This window comes from Mesoplodon densirostris, chromosome 12 (genome assembly GCF_025265405.1).
Source record: "Mesoplodon densirostris isolate mMesDen1 chromosome 12, mMesDen1 primary haplotype, whole genome shotgun sequence".
Taxonomy (NCBI): domain Eukaryota; kingdom Metazoa; phylum Chordata; class Mammalia; order Artiodactyla; family Ziphiidae; genus Mesoplodon; species Mesoplodon densirostris.
In genome coordinates this window covers 79,508,136-79,531,772 of record NC_082672.1, presented here as the reverse complement: position 1 = coordinate 79,531,772, position 23,637 = coordinate 79,508,136, and the positions used below count along the sequence as shown (strand labels likewise).

Sequence of the window (23,637 nt, the reverse complement as noted above, 5' to 3'; positions counted from 1 at the left end):
CAACACTTCAAATTCCCAGAATATATTTTTAAATTTCAAAAATGAACTGAACTGTGCTCAACATAGCTTTAATGTTAGGTATACTTATTATTTTATGATACTTTGAAAACTAGTAATTCATATTAGAAATATATGATAACTCTCTAGTATATTTCATTAACCATTTCATTTTCTAACTGCTTAGACTGAAACAGAGTATACTGTATCAGGAAAGCTGAAAAAATGCCCAATGATTCTGTCAGGGCCACCAGTTTTGGCTCCAATCCTTTAATGCTGGCGTGTCTCCTCAGAATATGAGTAATAAAAGAGCTGCTATAACATGTCTATTTTATGCTTTCTGGCCCTTTGTTTTCTAATTAGAGTAATCAACCAGAAAAAAAAAAGTGGCTGAAAAATATTCTCAAAACTCATACTATAAAACTTTATCATAAAACACCTTTGTGATCCTATGTCAAATTATGTGTCCACATTCACTGTGTATTTGTTAAATTTATATATTACATGATATAAATGATACCACCCCCACTTATGTTTGGTTTCATGGAAATTTCACATACTTTCTTTTATTCACTCATCGTAAGAAACCTAAGAGGGAGACAAGGAACTATAATCAAGACTGTTTTACTGAGGCCTCAAATATATTTTTTATAAGAGGTATGAGAATGATGCTCTTTGGCATCTTATATTTGTAATTAAAAGATAAAAATAATTATGAAAAGTTATTATTAGTCATTATAATGTTGCTTCACATTTTTTAAAAACAGTTGAAAATATTCCTTGGCTTACCTGCTACATGTAACAAACTAGCTTCTACTCTGTGGGGAACTCTTGGTGGAATTTTCATAGATGCACGAATCTGGTAAAAACTAAAGCAAAAGAGACAAAGAAGTCACTTCAAAACATTTAAAAATATGCAATGCCGCAATTTCTATATATCTATATGTATTAAAAAATAAAGTTGGTCTGCTTCTATCAGTCTCCCACAGTATTTACTGCTGGTGGAAAACAGTGTATCAGATCCATACACAGATCAAATACTAGCATGGCATAAAACCCAAAGGGAAACAAGCGTGTGTAAAGACAGACGAGAGAAACAACCTTACTTTAAATGAGAGAATGCATAGCAACCATAGGAGTTACCAATGATTCTAAGAGTTTCACTGCTTTATTTGATTTATTCATTTTTTTTCTTTTAAAAGATAATAAATTATTCTTAAGCATAATTTTGAGAAAATACAGGATTAATAGTAGACAGTTTTAAAAAAATTAGTTTCATACTATAAGATATGTATTTGGTTTAAAGAATTCAGTATTTTTTCGAGGTCATAACTATTTTGTTTAGTTTATGCACTTTTACTTGTTTATTCTACAAAATTAAAAAATATATACTAAAAAAATCTACCAGTCATTAACAGTATCAGTTTAAACAGAAAAAATTATGAGATAAAAGTATTATAATATGCTTGTGTTTTAACATCATTACACTGCTAGTTTGTGTATGTCATGGAGGATACATGTATCTTTGTACACACACACACACCCACACACATACACACACAGAGAATTACTAAAAGCTAAATGAAGATTATAAATCAGGGATGACTTTAGATGGACCCTAGGGAGCTGAATATTTAGTCTTTATTTCTCTTTAATAATTTCCTAGATGATAGTTTAAATATTACATTTGTAAATAATACAAAGATTAAAATATATAAATATATTTATTACTATTATTTCTAGGAAGGTGTGTCCTTGAAGAGAACATATGGTCAGATCACAAAGCCCGAATTAAAAAGTGAATGAAACAGTAGCCAATTAAATTTAGAACCTTTAAAAATCACAATTTGGCCTTAAATAGACATGGCAAAACTCCACAGAGATAGATGCTTAGTTGAGATTAAGATGAGGTCACCTTAAAGACGTAAGATGACTGAGAAGAAAAATCAAAGTGGAAACAGCAGGAGCCTTGGGACCAAAGGAGAGCAAAGTTTTAATTTTAATTAAAGATTAAGTGAAATATTGCTATTTTAAAATATTCAGGTATGTGGTATAAGAGCTTAAGAATAAGCAACTGACAGACATTTCATTTTAAACTTAAGCACGAGAACTATGTCCTGTTTTTAAGTGTACACCCTCAATCCTAATATAATGATTTGCACACATAAATTCAGAGACATTTAAATAACACTCTGCATTTACTGTATACTGTTAGAGTATCCTAATTTAAAATTCCCCGAATTTAAATGTGCATGTGGGACTTCCTTGGTGGTGCAGTGGTTAAGAATCCGCCTGCCAATGCAGGGGACACAGGTTCAATCCCTGGTCTGGGAAGATCCCACATGCTGAGGAGCACCTAAGCCCGTGTGCCACAACTACTGAGGCTGTGCTCTAGAGCCCACGAGCCACAACTACTGAGCCCGCATGCCACAACTACTGCAGCCCATGTGCCTAGAGCCTGTGCTCCGCAACAAGAGAAGCCACTGCAGTTAGAAGCCCACGCACTGCAACAAAGAGTAGCCCCCGCTTGCTGCAACTAGAGAAAGCCTGCGTGCAGCAACAAAGACCCAATGAAGCCAAAAATAAATAAATGAAAAAAAAAGTGCCTAAAACATACAGTTCAACATATTAAAAAATAAATAAATGTGTGTGTGTATACATATACATACATGTACCATTAATTCATGACTTATTGAAGACCCACCTATGTGTTAGCCACTGGGCTAAGTTCTAGAGATAGAGGAAAAACAAACCACTGGAAGTAATTACCTACATTATTTTAAGCAATGTTCACTTTGCATTTATAAAAGCAGTCTATTATGACTGTAAATATATTGTTTTAATTAAAATTAATGATACTTTAAAGGTATAAATCTTCAAAAATGAACTTTCAAATGTGTGCGTTAACTTTTTTACGTAAAATATCAAATAACAGATAAAATTTTAAAAGCAAAGGATAAAATATTTCCTTTTCTAAGGGCTGTGGTGAGCTAGGTTATTCAGAACAACTTCTTGCTAAAAAAACCAACTAAAACAGCTAAATAAAGTATAAAATATATCTCTATAAAATTATTGAAGTAACAAAATAGTATGGAATTATCAAACAAAATCAGCCAGGTAGACACCGCAATGAAGCTGCTTTTGTCCTGCAGGCATCTGCTGATCCATTCTGACAAACCTTACTTTCGGCTTTAAAAGCCTGGGTTATATTCCTAATATATAAAGAGCATCTAAAAATTGAGAAGAAAAAGGCCAATTAACCTAAAACAATGAAAAAGAGGGATTCCCTGGTGGTGCAGTGGTTGAGAGTCTGCCTGCCGATGCGGGGGACACGGGTTCGTGCCCCGGTCCGGGAAGATCCCACATGCCGCAGAGCGGCTGGGCCCGTGAGCCATGGCCGCTGAACCTGCGTGTCCAGAGCCTGTGCTCCACAACGGGAGAGGCCACAACAGTGAGAGGCCCGTGTAACGCAAATAAATAAATAAATAAATAAGAAAAAGAAAAAGAAAATTAATAAACAGTTCACCAAAAAAGAACTGCAAATGTCTCTTAAATACATGAAAAAATTTTCAATCTTACTTATAATTTTAAAAACTACAAATTAAAACTATAATGGGCTATCCTTTCTCATCTGTCACATTGAAAGAAAACCAGCAGTTTGACAAAATACTCTTCTGGTGAGGCTCTGGGAAAAAAGGAATTCTTCTGTACTGCTGGTGAGGTAAAATTGTGCAACGCCATATGGAGGGGAATTTAGCAATAAGGAGCAAAAACACATAGACATTTACTCTTTGACCTAGCATCCCACTTTTAAGACTATCTCCCAAAGATACTTTAGCAAAAGTATTCAATGAGGTGGCACAAGGCTATTCATTGCAGCCTTAACTGCAACAGGAAAACTCAAGAAAAAAGCAAAATGTCCATCATTAAGGGACTGGCTGAATAAACTATGGTGCAACTATACAATGCAGTACCACATGGTTATAAAAAGTAATCTTTTATATATATACTTTAGTATATCTATATTTACATATATATATTTAGTATATCTCTACATACTGCAAAGGAGTGATCTCTAAGATACATTTTTTACCAACAAAAGCAAGCATGGAACATGTGTACTATGCTACCTTTGTGTAAGAAGAAAGGATATGATTATATATATTTTTTGCCTTTTAAGAAAAGTAATAAAAGGGAAGGATATACACAAAACTAATAAAAAATAAAATGGTTAACTATAGGTGGGGGAATGGGGGTCAGGAGAAGGGACCGGGATGAAAACAAGGCCTCTCTCAATGTATGTACTTCAGAGTTTCGATTTTGGAACCACAAAATATTTTTATACAACACAAAATAAATTAAAAAAAAAACAATCCCCTAAACCACCCTAAAACAACTGAACTTAATGTGTACCTTCTTAACTGCAATTTCACAAAGTTCTTTCAAGTGATTTTTAAAACATAGTACTTTAAGTGCCTATTCCTCACGGGATATATCCTACAATAAAAGAGAACTCCAAAGAAGTTTTGGAGCACAGGTTCCAGACGCGCAGGCTCAGCGGCCATGGCTCACGGGCCCAGCCGCGTGATCTTCCCGGACCGGGGCACGAATCCGTGTCCCCTGCATCGGCAGGAGAACTCTCAACCACTGCGCCACCAGGGAAGCCCTCCAAAGAAGTTTTAAACAACATTTATAGTCTTGTTGGTGGTGTTACTATTATTTTGAAATTATCTTAGACATATTTGCACACACATGAATAAAGCAGGTTAAGTAATCATGTTATTAGGAACCAAGATTTTCAGTGTAAAGGAAAAGAGATAAACATAAAATTTAAAAAGTAAAATCCTTGTAATCTAAAATTAGAATAGGAAAATAGTAAAAATTTATCATGCATTTTTCTTTAAAAAATGTATTTTCTATCTCTGTCAACTGAGAAGGCCTAGAAGCAATGACTCAATAAAAATGTGTATCTTTAACACGTATATTACGATCTCTAAACACTATTTCCCACTAAAAGGAACTAGAGCCCGTTGGCTGATTCCAAATCTAGAGCAGGGAATATACTAGAATCTGGAAAAGCTAGTCACAGTAGGAAACAAGGAAGCTCTCAAATACTGCCTGGATCACTCTATGAGAAGTTCACAGAAATCAACCTACAAGGCTCTCTCCGAACATCAAGAAGACTAATGATGCAGAATTACCATCAGATACATTAAAAATCCATGAGTTCATATTGGTATAGGCATAACTTGTTTTTATCACACTTTATTTGAAGGTATTGGGGTGGCCAAAAGGTTCGCTTGGTTTTTTCCCATAAGATGGCTTTAGTAACCCTTGGTTGTCTTTAACTTCATTCAAAACAATTTTATTAGATTGTATGTGACAGCTGTCATATCAGCGCCCATTTAAAAAAAGACTTATCAAAATTGGTGAATTTTTGTGCAGCCTTTTTAATATTGAAGATGGAAGAAAAAAGCAACATTTTCAGCATATTGTGCTTTATTATTTCAAGAAAGGTAAAAACGCAACTGAAACGCACAAAAAGATTTGTGCAGTGTATGGAGAAGGTGCTGTGACTGATAGAATGTGTCAAAAGTGGTTTGCAAACTTTTGGGCTGGAGGTTTCTCGCTGGATGATGCTCCACAGTTGGGTAGACCAGTTGAAGTTGATAGCGATCAAATCGAGACATTAATTGAGAACAACCAACGTTATACCATGCGGGAGACAGCCGACATACTCAAAATATCCAAATCAGGCGCTGAAAATCATGTGCACCAGCTTAGTTATGTTAATGGCTTTGATCTTCGGGTTCCACATGAGTTAAGCGAGAAAACCTCCTTCACCGTATTTCTGCATGCGATTCTCTACTTAAACATAATGAAAATGTTCCATTTTAAAAACATACTGTGATGGGTGATGAAAAGTGGATACTGTACAATAATGTGGAATGGAAGAGAACAGGGAGCAAGCAAAATGAACCACCACCAACCACATCAATGGCCGGTCTTCATCCAAAGAAGGTGATGGTGTGTATATGGTGGGATTGGAAGGGGCTCCTTCCGGAAAACCAAACAATTAATTCCAACAAGTACTGCTCCCAATTAGACCAAGTGAAAGCAGCACTTGACAAAAAGCGTCCAGAATTTGTCAACAGAAAACGCATAATCTTCCATCAGGATAACACAAGACCGCATGTTTCTTTGATGACCAGGCAAAAACTGTTACAGCTTGGCTAGGAAGTTCTGATTCATCCACTGTATTCACCGGACATTGCACCTTTGGATTTCCATTTATTTCGGTCTTTATAGAATTCTCTTAATGGAAAAAATTTCAATTCCCTGGAAGACTGTAAAAGGCATCTAGAACAGTTCTTTGCTCAAAAAGATAAAAAGTTTTGGGAAGATGGAATTATGAAGTTGCCTGATAAATGGCAGAAGACAGTGGAACAAAACGGTGAATGTGTTGCTCAATAAAGTTCTTATTGAAAATGAAAAATATGTCTTTTATTTTTACTCAAAAACTGAAGGCACTTTTTGGCTAACCCAATATTTTGTTTTTTACAAGTTGAAGGTTTCTAGCAACCCTGTGTCAAGCAAGTCTATTGGCATGATTTTCTCAATAGCATTTGCTCACTTCATGTCTCAGTGTCATATTTTGGTAATTCTCACAGTATTTCAAACTTTTTCATTATTATTACATGTGCTACGGTGATCTGCGATCAGTGATCTTTCATGCTACTCTTGTAATTGTTTTGGGGCCTCACAAACCACTCATATAAGACAGTGAACTTAATAAATGTTGTGTGTGTTCTGACCGCTCTACCGACCAGCCATTCCCCCATCTCTCTCTCCCCTCGGGCCTCCTCATTCTATGAGACACACGATGTTGAAATTGGGCCAATTAATAAACCTACAATGGCCTCTCAGTGTTCAAGTTAAAGGAAGAGTTGGTTGTTTCTCACTTTAAATCAAAAGCTAGAAACGATTAAGCTTAGTAAGGAAGGCATGTTCAAAGCTGAGGCAGAAAACTAGGCCTCTTGTGCCAAACAGGTAGCCACACTGTGGATGTAAAGGGAAAGCCTTGAAGGAAATTAAAAGTGCTGCTCCAGTGAACACACGAATGATAAGAAAGCAAAACGACCTTATTGCTGATATGAAGAAAGTTTTAGTTGCCTGGAAAGAAGATCAAACCAGCCACAACATTCCCTTAAGCCAAAGCCTAATCCAGAGCAAGGCCCTAACTCTCTTTAACTCTCTGAAGGCTGAGAGAGGTGAGGAAGCTGCAGAAGCAAAGTCTGAAGCCAGCAGAGGTTGGTCCACGAGGTTTAAGGAAAAAAGCCGTCTCCATAACAACAAAGTGCAAGGTGAAGCAGCAAGTGCTGATGGAGAAGCTGCAGCAAGTGATCCAGAAGATCTGGCTAAGATAATTCGTGAAGGCGGCTGCACTGAACAACAGATTTTCAATGTAGGCAAAATAGTGTTCTATTAGAAGATGCCGTCTAGGACTTTCATAGCTAGAGAGAAGTCAATGCCGGGCTTCAAAGCTTCAAAGGACAGGCTGACTCTCTTGTTAGGGCTGATGCAGCTGGTGACTTAACTTGAAGCCAATGCTCATTCACCATTCTGAAAATTCTAGGGCTAAATCTCCTCTGCCGGTGCTCTCTAAATGGAACAACAAAGCCTGGATGACAGTACGTCTGTTTACAACATGGCTTACTGAATATTTTAAGCCCACTGTTGAGACCTACTGCTAAGAAAAAAAAATTCCTTTCAAAATGTTACTGCTCATTGACAGTGCACCTCGTCACCCAAGAGCTCTGATGGAGATGGACAATGAGATTCATGTTGTTTTCATGCCTGGTAATATAACATCTATTCTGTCGCCCATGGATCAGGGACTAATGTCCACTCCCAAGTCTTATGATTTAAGAAATACATTTCATAAGGCTATAGCTTCCAGAGACAGTGACTCCTCTGGTCGATCTGGGCAAAGTCAATTGAAAACCTTCCAGAAAGAATCCATCATTCTAGATGCCATTAAGAATATTCACGATTCACGGGAAGAGGTCCAAATATCAACATTAAAAGGGGTTCAGAAGAAGTTGATTCCAACCCTCCTGACTTGGAGGGACTCACTCGTCAGCAGAGGAAGTCACTGCAGATGTGGTGGAAACAGGAGGAGAACTAGAAGTGGAGCCTGAGATGTGACTGGATTGCTGCAATCTCATGACAAAACTTGAATGGATGAGGAGTTGCTTCTTATGGATAGCAGAGAAAGTGGTTTCTTGAGATGGAATCTACTGTTGGGGAAGATGCTGTGAAGACTGTTGAAATGACAGCAAAGGATTTAGAATATGAAACTTAGTTGATAAAGCAGGGACAGGGTTTGAAAGGATTAACTACAGTTTTGAAAGAAGTTCTACTGTGGATAAAATGATACCAAACAGTGCTGCATGCTACAGAGAAATGGTTCGTGAAAGGAAGAGCCAATTAATGCAGCAAACTTCATTGTCTTATTTTGCCACATTACCGCCCCTACCTTCAGCAATCACCATCCTGATCACTCAGCAGCCATCAACACTGAAGCAAGACCCTCCACCAGCCAAAAGATTACAACTCACTGAAGGCTCACATGATGGTTAGCATCTTTTAGTGATAAAGTATTTTTAAATTAAGGTATGTGCATTTTTTTAGACAAAATCCTATTGCACATTTACTTTTAAGTGTAAACATAACTTTTACATGCTCTAGGAAACCAAAAAATTCCTGTGAACTTATTTACTGTGATATTCACTTTATTGCAATGGTCTGGAACTGAACTCATAATATATCCGAGATATACCTGCACTAAATAAAAACTGATGATATTTGAAAGATGCTAGAGCAACAACACAATATTCTGAAAACTAGTAAATAAGGAAAAGAAAAAAACACTTGCCATGTCTTTCCTGTATAAACTGTATTTCAGAGTAACCAAATAGTTAATGAGGCAAAATTCTTCACAGAATTATAGCTAATAAATGCAGAAGGAATAATAGAATATCACCATTTTGTAAGCCCTAGTAAAATAAAAGAATGACTCCGGAAAAGTTATTAATAGGTAACATCAATTAAGTGATGGAGAACTTTATAATGGATGCATCAGATTGACAATACCTGAGTCAATCTCATGAAAAGAGGCAGACATTTTATGTCCCCAAATATAATGTAACAGGAAGGACACAGCATCAGCTATGAAGGACTCTTCTCAAAAACTATCAGAATTTAATCAAACTAGCAATTACAAATTTAAAAAAAATCTAAGAGATATAACACCCAAATACAACCTGTAAATTTTGGAGGGATACTGATTCAAACAAACTATAAAAACACATTTATAAGATGACTGAAGACATGAGAACACCATTTTATTTGATGCCAAGAAATTATTTTAAACATTTCTTTAAGTGCAATAATGGTTTTGCAGATTTTTTAAATCAAAAGTCTTCCTGTATTAAAGATACTAAAAAAAGATTGGGGAGGAGGGTAATAGGTGAAATAAGGAGAAAAAACTTTGATAATTGTTGGCTAGATCATAGGTATATATGTGTTTACTATACTTTCATATGTTTTAAACTTTTCCTTAAAGAAACAAAAAGTGGGTCCTAGATTGGTGTTTCCTAAAAGGCCAGACACAAGGAAAATCTCTCTCAAAGAATAACCCTGAAGATCTTGGCAGAAATCAGAACATGAAAAAAAAAAAAAAAGAGAGAGATGCACAGGGAGAAAAAAAGAAGAGGGTACATAGAAAGCACAAAATATAAGATAATGGATATAAACACAAATATATCAGCAATTACATTAAATATAAATGGACCAAATGCTCCAGTTAAAACACAAAGAGTGCCCTAGAGAATGAAAAAGATAAATCCCACTGTACGTTGTTTACAACAGAAAAATGGAAAATACAAGGATAGAGAAAGCCTGCGAAGAATGGTAAAAGGTACACTTTGAAAATTTTAACCAAAAGAAAGCTGATGTCACAATATTAATATTAGACAAAACAGAGTTAAAAGCAAACAGCATTATTAGGATACAGAAGTCTTTTCATAATGATAAAAGCTTCAATTCACCAAATCAGCATTTTTAATTTGTAGGCATCTGTTCTCAAAACATGGGGTATGTCTGTTATAAACAGAAAATTATTGGATTTAAAATCCAAAAGTCTGCCTTTAAACCGGAAAACTTAAAACTATTTGAGTTTTATGGTCATAATAATTTTAAATGTTTGTACTTGTCATCTTATTCTGTATTTTTTGTTTTTGATGTTGCTTACTTTTTCCATTCCTTCATTTGCTATGTCGACTCTGGTTAACTTGCTTTTTTTTTTGTAATAACCATATATAATCTCTAATTCCATTAGAAAGCAAATAAGTTTTTCAAAAACATTAGTATATAGGTATAGGTTTTTACAGAAAGACATTTTTTAAAATTTTGCTTTTCATTTATGTAAGATGCAGAATTTAACAATTACTTCCCCCACCGTCATTCTCCTTTTCCATATTTTATTAATAAATCAGGAGAAACAACTCACAAATCTATTTGAAATGGAAATAGTTTTTAAAAACTCTAAGATTTAATTTTGTAAATATATTTATTATTTTGACTTATTTCTATCATTTCAATAAGTTTCAAAGGTAATCTCCTATTACAACTTCCTAAATTTAGAGTTCTAAATTTTTACTCCCTTTCCTGTTGTTCAAGAACATATCACAAATAATTTATTCAAAAAGAGTAAGTAAGGAGTATATTTTCTAAGACTCTGTATTTTCTTAGAATATCTTCCTACTGTTACAAAAGACAGACTACTTGGGTCACTACATCTTCCCTGCAAAGCTCCGAAGAGGCTGTGGAGTTATTGTAGGATCATGAGTAATTTTAGGAAAAAAACTTCAGAGCAGATTCTTATTTCCTTTTCAGTAAAATCTTTTGAAACTGGATACTTAACAGAACTCTTTAATTTTTGAAATATAAACTTTTTACCCCAATATGTTAACTTTAAAATCCATTCTTTAATTTTGTCAAGAAAACAATGAGCTCACTTGCTGTCTCAAAAAGTCTTTATTAATCAGGAAAGATCTATTCTTATTGTTTATTATCTAGCCAAATTTACTGGTTACCTCTTTGAGAGCATCTTGTTATTTACAGGTGGAACTCTCATAAAATCCATACAGATAGTCCCTGGGTTAAGTAATATATGACCCATAAATAAATTCCTCTTTATGCAAATTGTTCCTTAAATTACATATTTGCATTATTATGGAAACACATTATTGTACACTTTGTTAACAAGTACACAAATTCTTAAGTTTCATGTTTCTCTTCCCATTGGTGTTTGCATTGCCTTGAAGTCACGTTATTTATGCTTTGATTTTCGAGTAGACACTTCTCATAACAACTGTCCTTTAATGGAAAGATTTTCTTCTACTTAATTGACAACATTAATATTAAACTATTTTTTTCTGTCTTCTATAGTTCTTTTCACAGTTCCTAATTTGATTTCTTCTATATATTTATACTTCAAACACAGATGCGTTCAAGGCCAGTACTGGCTAACTGCTGGTATACTCAGTATCAGCTCCATCATTGACTGTTATGCTCCATCATTATGATCCTTCAAAGGATGCAGACATCCTATCTCACACAGGCCACAAATGGCAGACCTACACTACGGCATCGATTTTTAAAAATGAGGTAGGACACAATAATGAGAGAAATCTAAAGATTCAGAAATAGTCTAGTAATTGATGTAAATTGCTGTGAGAAAACTAACTTTTCTGACTACAGAGAATGGTTGATTCATTTAAACCTGAGAAAGTGATGACCTTCTTAGATAGTATTCTCAGTTCTTATACCTTACTGAAGAAAGACAATTTTAGACAGTTTTGAAGGCCTTGAAGAAAATTTGAGGTGGTTTCCTGTGAGTCCAATCAGCACCACTTAATCAGAAGTCCTCAATTTGTGAACTTTATACAACATATACATGACATTATAGACAAGGGATCATTTTTTCCAAGGTTGTAATCAATGTCAATAATCCAAAAAGTCAGCATGAAATTTTCTGATTCTTTTGGCTGACAATCATTTTTAAATCAAACTATCAACTTCCCATGAGTTTAACAACTTCAGAATCATAAATGGAAGGGATTTAAGATTGTTTTGTTCAGAGACTGTAGTATGGAACCCGGTTTCTAGGGTTCTACAGGCCTTTCCTAAGAGGATTTCAGCTCCACGGTTTTGTGATGTTACTGAAATTTAAGAAAACAATTTCTAAGTCCATATCTTTGATCTTCTTTATTTCCAAATCATAATACATTAGTCGCCTTGCAGTAGTATAGCTTATGACAAGGGAATGGTGCTAGGACTGACTAGGGAAGGCAGTTGTAGCTACAGGTATGTAATTAAACTGTTTTATGGGAAACCACATGCGAAAAAAAATAAAAAATAACAAAGTACTACTATCATCATTTCAACTTGCACCCCATGGCCGTTTCCCTCATTACTTGTTTTATTATCAGCAGTATGCTGGATTGCTGACTGTCTCAAACACACCTGGAAACAAATCAAACTGATAACATTTCACTTGCTTTACAAAAGAATGTTAAAACATACAACACTTTGCCCAAGTTCCCACACTTTCTAAATATTTGAGAATACCTAACGTTAGTCCATTTGCTTCCTTCTGAAATGAATTAAACTCAACTCCATTCTAGAAGCCATTCACTGATATTCTAAAGCTGTGTTCTTTAAACTGTGGTACGTACACTGGTGCAACTCTGTGACATGTTACCAACCTGCAGTGAAATAAAGCAAACCGACTCCATCTCAGAACACACTGTTTTAGCTAGTCTTTTTTTTTTTTTCTTCCTAGCAAGAGTTTCTCACTGAAGAAAGCAGTGCATTAATCTACATTCTGGCAAAAGTGCCTCACCTCTTCTTGAATTAGTAACAAGCTGTATGCAGATGAGTACTCAATAGCACTATCCTAAAGAATTCCAGAAAAAGATGTTCTCATAATTTTGCAATGGTCTCCAAAGAGAGGAAATTTCCCCTCCAGTTTAATACCTAACTGAAATTGCTACAGCTTCAATTTAATCCCACTCTCTTATCCTTTATGCTGTTGAGAACAGGTGTTTAAATAATACTTTTCCCTGTATATTTAAAAGGCGATCTCTCCTCCCCCTTTGGAGCCCTCTTGATAAACGAATTTTGAATAGAGTCAATTGGGAAGTCCACCAACTTGTAATCATGTACTTCTAGTATAATAAACAACTCAAAACAAGTTAGTTACACTGAGTTCTTGTATCTCTCATTTACATAAGACATACGCCCACATACCATTTAATAACATCAAATTTATAATCAATGCTGTAGAGTCTCAATTTTCTTTTCAGAGTTTACAATCTACCATACTTAGAAAAAGACAGAATAGGTTGAAATGAAAATACGGCTAGTTTTTCTTTAGATTGTTAGTATCTGGGCTATTGGTTTACCATTAAGGAAAAACAATGTAATTATAGAAAAAACAGACCTACTCAGATGCCACATGTTCTCTCTCTTCTGCGCCTGCCTACAGCTTAGGCCCTGCCTAGTCAGTTCCTTATCGTGTAACAACAACGGTGGCAAAATTAAACACTAAACACTGTGGACGAGCAGGACAAGGACCATCACCAAACGTGCACAAGAAGTGCTTCCTCATACTCCACCTCCATTTAGCTCTTGCTGGGCCATGACCTAGTGCTATTCAGTAAGATATTTATTGATGTTATTTTAAAAACACTGAAGTAAAATACTGCACAGGACTACAGGCAGACCTCGTTTTATTACACTTCACTTTATTACATCTCGCACACGACGTGTTTCTTTACAAATTGAAGGTCTGTGGCAACTCTGTGCCGAGCAAGCCTATCGGTGCCATTTTCCCCAGCAGCATTTGCTCACTTCGTGTCTCTGCGTCACATTTTGGTAATTTTTGCAATATTTCATTTTCACTGTTATTATGTTTGCTATGGTGATCTATGATTGGTGATCTTTGATGTTACTGTTGCATTTTCTAGCATTAAGGTATTTTTTACTTAAGGTATGTACATTGTGTTTTTAGACATAATGCTATTGCACACTTAACAGACTACCGTTTAGTATAAACATCACTCTTATATGCACTGAGCAACCAAAAACTTCATGTGACTACTGCAATGCCCACTTTACTGCAGTGGTCAGGAGCTGAACGTGCAGTCTCTCTGAGTTCTGCCTGCATTTCATTACCTGAATTTGTAAGTTTCTCATCTCAGTCTCCTAAACAGTCATTTCATAAATCAGAAAATAAATTGGAAAAGATATATTCTATTTCCTAACATTTAAATATAAATTTAGATAAATTTATCTGTTTATCTATCAAAGCTGACAGTTATTTAACATAACAGCCAAACACAAGCTCTAAATTAACTTGCTTATGGCAAAAGTAGTAAAGACTCAATAAGAAGCATAAAGAAAAGGTTTAAAAGGCAGGAACTGATAAATCAGAATAGAAAACAGTAAATTATATCCTTGAAAATATTCTTACAAATAAACAAGTCAGGCAATATATCTAAAGACAATGAGCCTCTAATTATTCGATTTTAGAAAGACCAGTTACATAACTATATTCTTCAAAAGTCCTCAGTGGATGAGGAAACTAGGTTGTAGAATAACAGAAAATTAATGAAAGCAGCAATCATACATGCTATGTTTACGATGGCTGACAATAAAATGGAACAACAGTTCACTTAGTCCTTATCTCCAGTTCCAAACCTCCAATTATTTAGGAACTATCTCCACTTGGTATCTTACCTCAAACTCAACATATGGAAATGAGCCAATTCTGAGTCCCACACCATGGCCCCCTTCAACTCCACTGCTCATTTCAATATCACTAATATTGTCCAAGTCAGTGTGATTTGAAACTTCAGCATTATCTTTTAAAATTTCTTTTTAAAAATTCTAAATTTGCAAAAAGTAGAACAGTGCACCCATATCCCACTGCCCATTTTTCATCTGTGAAAAAGATTTTGCCATATTTGATTCATATATTCATTTTTTTCTTTGCTGAGCTATTTCAAGGTAATCCTAGAGATCATGTAAATTCACCCTCCACACACATATTTTTTAATGCTTTTTCTGTCTCTGCATCATCTTCCACATGGAGTCACTCATTAAATCCTACTCTTTATTCCCCAAAATACCTCACAGGAATTAATAACAAAAACCAAAAGATGCTAAAGTGTGTGGTAGACTGACTTTAAAATGTCCTCAATTTCTTCCTCCACCCCTGTATCCACACTCTCGCAATGAGACTCCCATTAAGAAGTGGAGTGTAGTTCCCCATCCCTTGAATCCGGGCTGGCCTTACGGCTTGTTTTGGGCAGTACAATGTGGCAGAGATAACAGTGAGCTATCCAAGCCTAGGTCTTAAAACGTCTTCTTGTACAGTTTCTTTCTCTCTCTTTGGATCCCTGCCTCCTCTATGACAATAAGCTGGAGGATGAGAGATGATAAAGCAGAACTGAGTGCACCCAGGTGGGGCCATTCTGCACCAGGTAGCACCCTGCCAGCTGACTGTGAATTCATGAGCCCAGCCAAGATGAACCAGGCCAGCCCAGATCAGCAGGACCTTTCAGCTGATCCACAGATCTGTGAGCAAAAATAAATGCTTACTGCTGTGATGCCACTGAGGCTTTGTGTTTGTTGTCAGCTGCATTATTGTGGCAATAAATAACTAATATGAAAATGGGTACTAATGAAACTTAAAATATGTGGCACTGACATTGGGACCAAAGTAACCGTTAGCTACAATTATAGAGGAAAAAAAAATAATGCAGAAACTATAGGAAACTTAAAAAACAGTGACCCATGTTTTGTAGTGATAAACTTTTGGTCAGTATGCTTTCAAACAATAACTTAGAAGAAGTTAGACACTGTACCTAAGAAACTTTTGGACTCGAGCAAGCTAATTTCCTAGCAGAATGTTGGAAATGTCACCTGGTTGCTCCTAACAAGGGTAGTAAGGTTTTGCAAGAATGAGATGAGCTAAAGAAAGACCTGATCATTTTATAAGCAGAATCTAGAGGAACCAAGACTTCCTGGGGAGGAAAATAAAATTGCTTACAAAGATCTAATCAAGGGAGTGGCTATAAATCCCTTTCTTAGATCTCCAAAGGAGTTAAGGGCAGTGTCTAAGCAGACATTCTCAGCTTGACAAAAAGGCTTTTAGGAAGTTAAAGGGCGTGATCCCACAGCATTCGGACCTCCAAATAGTAGTGATTCATTGAGAGAGTAGTAAATAATTGTGGGTGTGGGTTTCAGAGCATGGAATGGACTATATCAGACATACAGAATCCCCATAAAGTTTTACAGTGAGTTTCACTGGCCAGAGAGCCACCAGCCCAGACCTGGCCTGGCCTTGTAACTTGCTTAGCCAGCAGAATGCAGTGAGGAAGCAAGTATGCCTAAACAAGGGATCCTGCAACTTCTGCTCTCTTTCTTGGACTCCTGCCTCTGCCATGAGAACAAGCCCAGGCTGTCCTGAGAGACCACGTGGAGCACAGCAGAGCACAGCTGTCTGTTTTTTTCAACAAGATGGCAAAGCCAAGACAGACAGACAAACAATAGAAGATTTCTCTCATCCTACCCCGGCTGGTCATAGCCCCACCGCTACCACTGCCAGCACAGGAATTCAGGTTTGTATCCTGAGACATCGTGAGCACCTCCACACTGCTCCCTGCGCCTCAACTTCTTCTACACGACCATCCATCCAGCATCACCGTGCTCTTCATCATGTCAGTAAGTGCTGACTGTAATAACAGTGATAGTTCCATCCTTCCTTGGAAACCATCAATGGCTGCCCAAATCCCTCCGGACATCAAAAGCCCTTCACAAACATAACCTCTCCTCTCTTTACTATCTATTCACAACCCTACTAGAGAATATCCAACCTCCTACTACTCTTTAAAATAACCTGCTCATCCCTGTTTCCGAGACTTGATTCATGATGCACTCTCCTAATAAGAGGGTCTTTCCCCTTATCCTCTGCCTATCAATCTTATCCATACCTTGATCCTATCCCTCCCTTATGCTTTTCCTAACGTACAAGCCCAGAAAGATATTTTTCTCTTCTGATTCCCGGAGCACTTTCTATATATACCTTCTGAGGAGTCAACATTTTGTGTTCCTACAACATTTTGTGTTTTGTGTATGTATGTTTTATTTTTCCCACACACTGTTAGCTTTTAAAAAGCAGAAATTAGATCTTAAACATTTTCATTAAAATCCTCTCAATGTGGAGTACAAATTCATAAACACATGTTAAATATATCCAGCATTATCATTAAATCCATGTGAATATACTCAAATATATATTTAGAAATAAAATTTCTCTGAGAAAATAGTTGAACATAGCTCATTGTTTTCCTTATATATGGCGGAACAAAAATATGTAATTACATTTAAATGAAAACTGTACAATTTATCTTATGCAAAATATATAATTTTCACATTAAAATACAAACCCTCTCTGAAATAAATCCACATTGTAGAACTTGTTTAGCTCCACGGAGAATTCTACCATTGCTTGAACTTCAGTCATTTTTAATTTATACTCAGAAGACAAATCTGGTAACAGCACCTTGGTTAAAGAAGGGAAAAAAAAATCATGAGAAGCACAATAAAAATGCCAACTTACAAAATCACTAACATTAAACATATTTCAGAGCGTGATACATAGGCAGGAAATAAAAATGAAGCTAATTAATACAATGCTCCTAAGTTAGCCTGACCCGACTATATAGCACCAGAATCTATACTCACTAAATATACTTACTAATGAAATACTTACTAAATAGCACTACTCTAGAAGATATGCCGTTAGAATGCATTTTCTAAGATTTGTTTCCCTTCGTGACAACTATGTGATAATAAATAATATAGCTAATTGCGAAAAGTAACTTCTGACTTTATCACAGATAAAACAGTAACTTTTGAAGAAAAAATTAAGCTACCTAATTATTCTCTTCTAGTTCTACATTGCATATAAAGGCAACTTCAGAGTCAAAACAAAAGAATTAACATTCTTTAATTCCCATTTAAATTCATGAAGCTTTTTCTCTGCCAGGTGAAGTTCTTAAGTGACTGTTCATTTTTAAATTTCAAAAAAAAAAATTTTCCCTCATTACAAAAGCCTAAAGTGTTCATTTTCAAGAGGTTAAAAAAAATAGACAAGCAAAAAAACAAAAAACAAAAACATTCACAATTCTATCCATTGAAATACATACTTTGGTACATATTCTTCATACGTGTGTACATTTGTACAATATCTATAAAAGTAGGATCAAACTACATGTACATTTTATAACCTGTGTATTTCTTTTTTTTTTTTTTGCGGTACGCAGGCCTCTCACTGCTGTGGCCTCTCCCGTTGCGGAGCACAGGCTCCGGATGCGCAGGCTCAGCGGCCATGGATCACGGGCCCAGCTGCTCCGCGGCAGGCGGGATCCTCCCGGACCGGGGCACAAACCCGTGTCCCCTGCATCGGCAGGCGGACTCTCAACCACTGGGCCACCAGGGAAACCCGCTGTATTTCACTTTTGATGAACACCTAGTTAATAACCATTATACTGCGAATGTTATAATTTAAGCAATCTTCTGCTGTTGGGTATTTCAGTGGTTTCCATCTTCACACTATTTCAAAAAAGCATTATTACAATTATCCTTATCAGTGACACATGCTTTAAAAAGCAGTTTGGAGTAAGAGAGTGTTGAAAGACAATTCTGAGTCTTGTGTTTCTGCATGTCTTGCAAGCAGAGACACTGACTGCCTTTATTCCGGACTATTTTTCAAGGACATATGTTTAGCAGTCTTAGGAGTCAGAGACAGTGTCTCATACTGGAATTAAGGGCAGATCTATTTACTGTGCCATGTAATAAAGTCTCCCCTGAGGCATAAGTCAGCAGGCTCATTGTCCATCATAAAAGATTTGGGTTCCTCAGTTCAGGGGTCCTCTCCATAACTCAACCTGCTCTTACGCAGGGGGCCTCATACTCTAGCCAGTGCTATTGCCATGCATATAAACTATCATTTTCTCTGATCCAGGAATCTCATGTCTCCTGCCCACATCCATGGCGCTGCAGCAGGCTAACTTGTTACTCTGCAAGCGGGATAAATTCTCAGACCCTTCACAGTTCTTAAAATAGTTCTTCATAGAAATCTGGCAAGTATTTTGACCTATTATGAATTAAACGCCATATTCTTACCTCTGCTGATCAAAACTTCATTTTAATAGCATTAAATAACCAATGTTGTACTTCCAGTTACTGACTCTTGCTAAAAAAATATTGTTCCCCCTATGAGAAAGAAAAAATAACATCTCAAACAAAATAGCAGACATAAAAATGTCCATTTTCAGGAAACCTATGCTTCGTTAGTTACTTAGTACTTTCAATTTATCTAAAAGATCCATATCCTCAATAAGGCTTAGGGAATAAGTTTTAGAGATGTTTTCATTCACAGTTTCACATATAAATATAAACTATTATATCTTTGTTATGCTTCACTTGTATATACGTCAAAGTACAATAATAAAGGAGTGCTTTCTGAGTTCAGTGATTCAGAAACAATCTTCATGAATACCCAAAACAGTATAAGCTTATTAATTTTTAAGATGTAAATTCACCATTTTAAATGATGTAATTCCGGAGTAATAGTCCATTGTATATATGTACCACATCTTCTTTATCCATTCCTCTGTCGATGGACATTTAGATTGCTTCCATGTCCTGGCTATTGTAAATACTGCTGCTATGAACATTGGGGTGCATATATCTTTTTTAATTATGGTTCTCTCTGGGTATATGCCCAGTAGTGGGATTGCTGGGTCATAAAAGGAACAAAATTGGGTCATTTTTAGAGACGTGGATTGAGACTGTCATACAGAGTAAAGTAAGTCAGAAAGAGAAAAACAAATATCGCATATTAACGTATATATGTGGAATCTAGAAAAATGCTATAGATGAACCTATTTGCAAAACAGAAATAGAGACACAGATGTAGAGAACAAATGTATGGCCACCAAGGGTGGAAAGGTGGGGGTGGGAGGAATTGGGAGATTGGGATTGACACATATACACTATTGATACTATGTATAAAATAGATAATTAATGAGAACCTACTCTATAGCACAGGGAATTCTTCTTAATGCGCTGTGGTGACCTAAATGGGAAGGAAGTCCGAAAGGGAAGGGATATATATATATATATATATATATATATATATATATGGTTGATTCATTTTGCTGTACAGTAGAAATTAACACAACATTGTAAAGCAACTATACTCCTATAAAAATTCATTAAAAATATGTATTTCCCTTGGTGATTTCTGAAACTTCACACACATCCACACACACACAGATATGTGAAATGTGTGTGTATATACATACACACGTATGCTATGATTTAAAATATTTTGACGAAAAAGGTTGCCTGGATATGCTATGGATAGTTTTTTCACACTCCAAATATTTATTGCTTAAATTAAAAAAAAAGTCTTTTGCCCTTGGTATAATTATTTAGGTACTAAAAATGTTAGAATAAAGACCACATTTTCTCTTCCTCATACATTTTTTTCCTTCTCTCCATCATACAGATATAGACTCTACCACCGTCCATAATTGTTATTTTAAACCTTAATAATCACATCAGAAGATTTTTACAGTAACTATTCCTAAGATCAAAATGATACTTCCTTTATATAAGATATGCCCCATTTTATGGAAGTAGCCTCTTCTCTAAGACAGCTTCTCCTGTACATATATTCTTGTGTGCAGGGTTCAGATCATGTTCCAGCCCTGTGACTCAAGTTTGCTTAGGTCTCTATGCCTTAACTTACTCAGATATAAAACAGGTATTCATTCATTCAAACATTTATTGAACACTTACTATAAGCTAGGAAATGCAAGAGATCAAGGCATAGCTAAGTTCCCGACACCTCAAAGTGCTCACTAGCCACCAGGAAGAGATAAATATATATAAGTACTGCACAATGGTTAAAACAAGGCTGAGGATCTGAGCCCCAGATCCAACATTCTGGTAGTTACCCCTCTAGTGTCTTCATTTCCTTCATGGAATATAGCATCCCTACCACCTAAATTAGTAGGCCTGTTATCTGGGGAAGAAACAAACTTTTTTCTCATTTAAGCCATTTTACTTTTGGATCCCTTTACGGCAGCCTTTTCCTTGACCCAGAAATTAATACCAAAATTAAGAGTACTGCCACAACAAAATCCTAAAATATGCAGCACTGGCTAAGTCACCGGGTAGCAGGCAACAGGGAAACAGATACTACTAGGATAATGGTGACCCTGGTTATAATGGAGCAAAACATTCCATAAACTGTTGCCTACACTAACTTACAGAACGTGGTGCCCATAAAAAGCCCAGAACTTCTGGGAAAGTAGATGAAAAGAACCACAATATTTGTGTGTGTCAGTAGTTCTTTGCTGCATTTACTCAGGCAAGAACTGGCCAGTTTGCGGAAATATAGAGATGTGGGTCCTTAGTACCTGCATATCAGGAGATAAGATTATTAGTACTTTTCTTAAAGACTTCTATTAAGACTTTATTTTTCAAAACAAATTTTTATTGGTGCATAGTTGATTTACAATGTTCTATTAGCTTCAGGTGTACAGCAAAGTGATTCAGTTACATATATATATTTTTTTCCGCTATACTTTATTACAAGACATTGAACATAGTTCCCTGTGCTATACAATAGGTCCTTGCTGTTTATCTATTTTATATATAGCAGTTTTTGTATCTCTTAATCCCAACCTCCTAATTTATCCCTCCCCCCTCTTTCCCCTTTGGTAACCTAAATTTGTTTTCTATGTCTGTGAGCCTATTTCTGTTTTGTAAGTAAGTTCACTTGTAACATTCTTTTTTGATTCCACATATAAGTGATACCATATGATATTTTTCTTCCTCTGTCTCACTTACTTCATTTAACATGATAATCTCTAGGTCCACCCATGTTGCTGCAAATGGCATTTCATTCATTTTTTATGGCTGAGTAGTATTTCATTGTATATACGTACCACATCTTCTTTATCCATTCATCTGTCAATGGATATTTAGGTCATTTACATATCTTGGCTATTGTAAACAGTGCTGCTATAAATATATAGGGGTACATGTACCTTTTCAAATGATGGTTTTCTCCAGATATACTCCCAGGAGTGGGATTGCTGGATCATATGGTAATTCTATTTTTAGTTTTCCGAGGAACCTCCATACTGTTTTCCATAGCGGCTGCATCAACTTACATTCCCACCAACAGTGAGGAGGGTTTTTTCTCCACACCCTCTCCAGCATTTGTTATTTGCAGATTTTTAATGATGGTCATTCTGACCGGAAAAGGTGGTACCTCATTGAGGTTTTGGTTTGCATTTCTCTAATAATTGGCAATGTTGAGCATCTTTTCACGTGTCTATTGGCCATCTGCATGTCTTGCTTGGAGCAATGTCTACTTAGGTCTTCTGCCCATTTTTCGATTGTTTTTTTGTTGTTGAGTTGTATGAGCTGTATATTTTGGAAATTAAGCCCTTGTTAGTTGCATCATTTGCAAATATTTTCTCCCATTTTGTAGGATGCCTTTTCTTTTTTTTTTTTTAATGGTTTCCTTTACTGTGCAGAAACTTCTTAAGTTTGATTAGGTCCCATTTGTTTATTTTTGCTTTTATTTCCATTACTCTAGGAGATGGATCCAAAAAATATTGCTATGATTTATGTCAAAGAGTGTTCTGCCTACGTTTTCCTCTAGGAGTTTTATAGCATTCAGTCTTACATTTAGGTCTTTAATCCTAAATGTATATGGTGTTAGAGAATGCTCCAATTTCATTTTTTTTACATGCAGTTGTCCAGTTTTCACAGCACCACTTATTAAAGAGACTCCCATGTATATTCTTCCCTCTTTTGTGATAGATGAATTGACCATAAGAGTGTGGGCTTATTTATGGGCTTTCTATCCTGTTCCATCCATCTATGTGTCTGTTTTTGTGCCAGTACCATACTGTTTTGATTACTGTAGCTCTGTAGTATAGTATGAAGTCAGGGAGTGTGATTCCTCCAGCTCTGCTCTTCTTTCTCAAGATTGTTTTGGATATTTGGAGTCTTTTGTGTTTCCATACAAGTCTTAAAATTTGTTGTTCTAGAGAACCCTAAAGATGCTACCAGAAAACTACTAGAGCTCATCAATGAATTTGGTAAAGTTGCAGGATACAAAATTAATATACAGAAATCTCTTGCATTTCTACAGACTAACAATTAACTATCAGAAAGAGAAATTAAGGAAACAATCCCATTTACCGTCACTTCAAATAGAATAAAATGCCTAGGAATAAACCTACCTAAGGAGGCAAAAGACCTGCACTCTGAAAACTATAAGATGCTGATAAAAGAAACTGAAGTCAACACAAACAGATGGAAAGATACACCTTGTTCTTGGATTGGACAAATCAATATTGTTAAAATAACCACACTACCCAAGGCAATCTACAGATTTAATGCAATCCCTAT

The 23,637-nt window shown here is 35.9% G+C and overlaps 1 protein-coding gene across 7 annotated transcripts in view; it reads right to left on the bottom strand.

Moving 5' to 3' along the window:
• FAM135A (family with sequence similarity 135 member A) overlaps positions 1-23,637 on the bottom strand; it is a 116,368-nt gene that overhangs the window by 81,591 nt on the left and 11,140 nt on the right. For 3 of the 7 annotated variants that reach the window (XM_060114645.1, XM_060114650.1, XM_060114653.1), the window contains exon 2: positions 787-866. In XM_060114645.1, the coding sequence (XP_059970628.1) occupies positions 787-866 (80 nt within the window). Of the gene's footprint in view, positions 1-786; positions 867-17,579; positions 17,696-19,320; positions 19,411-22,259; positions 22,482-23,637 lie in introns of those variants that run through there. The other 4 variants (XM_060114646.1, XM_060114651.1, XM_060114647.1 and 1 more) reach the window with 4 other exon arrangements.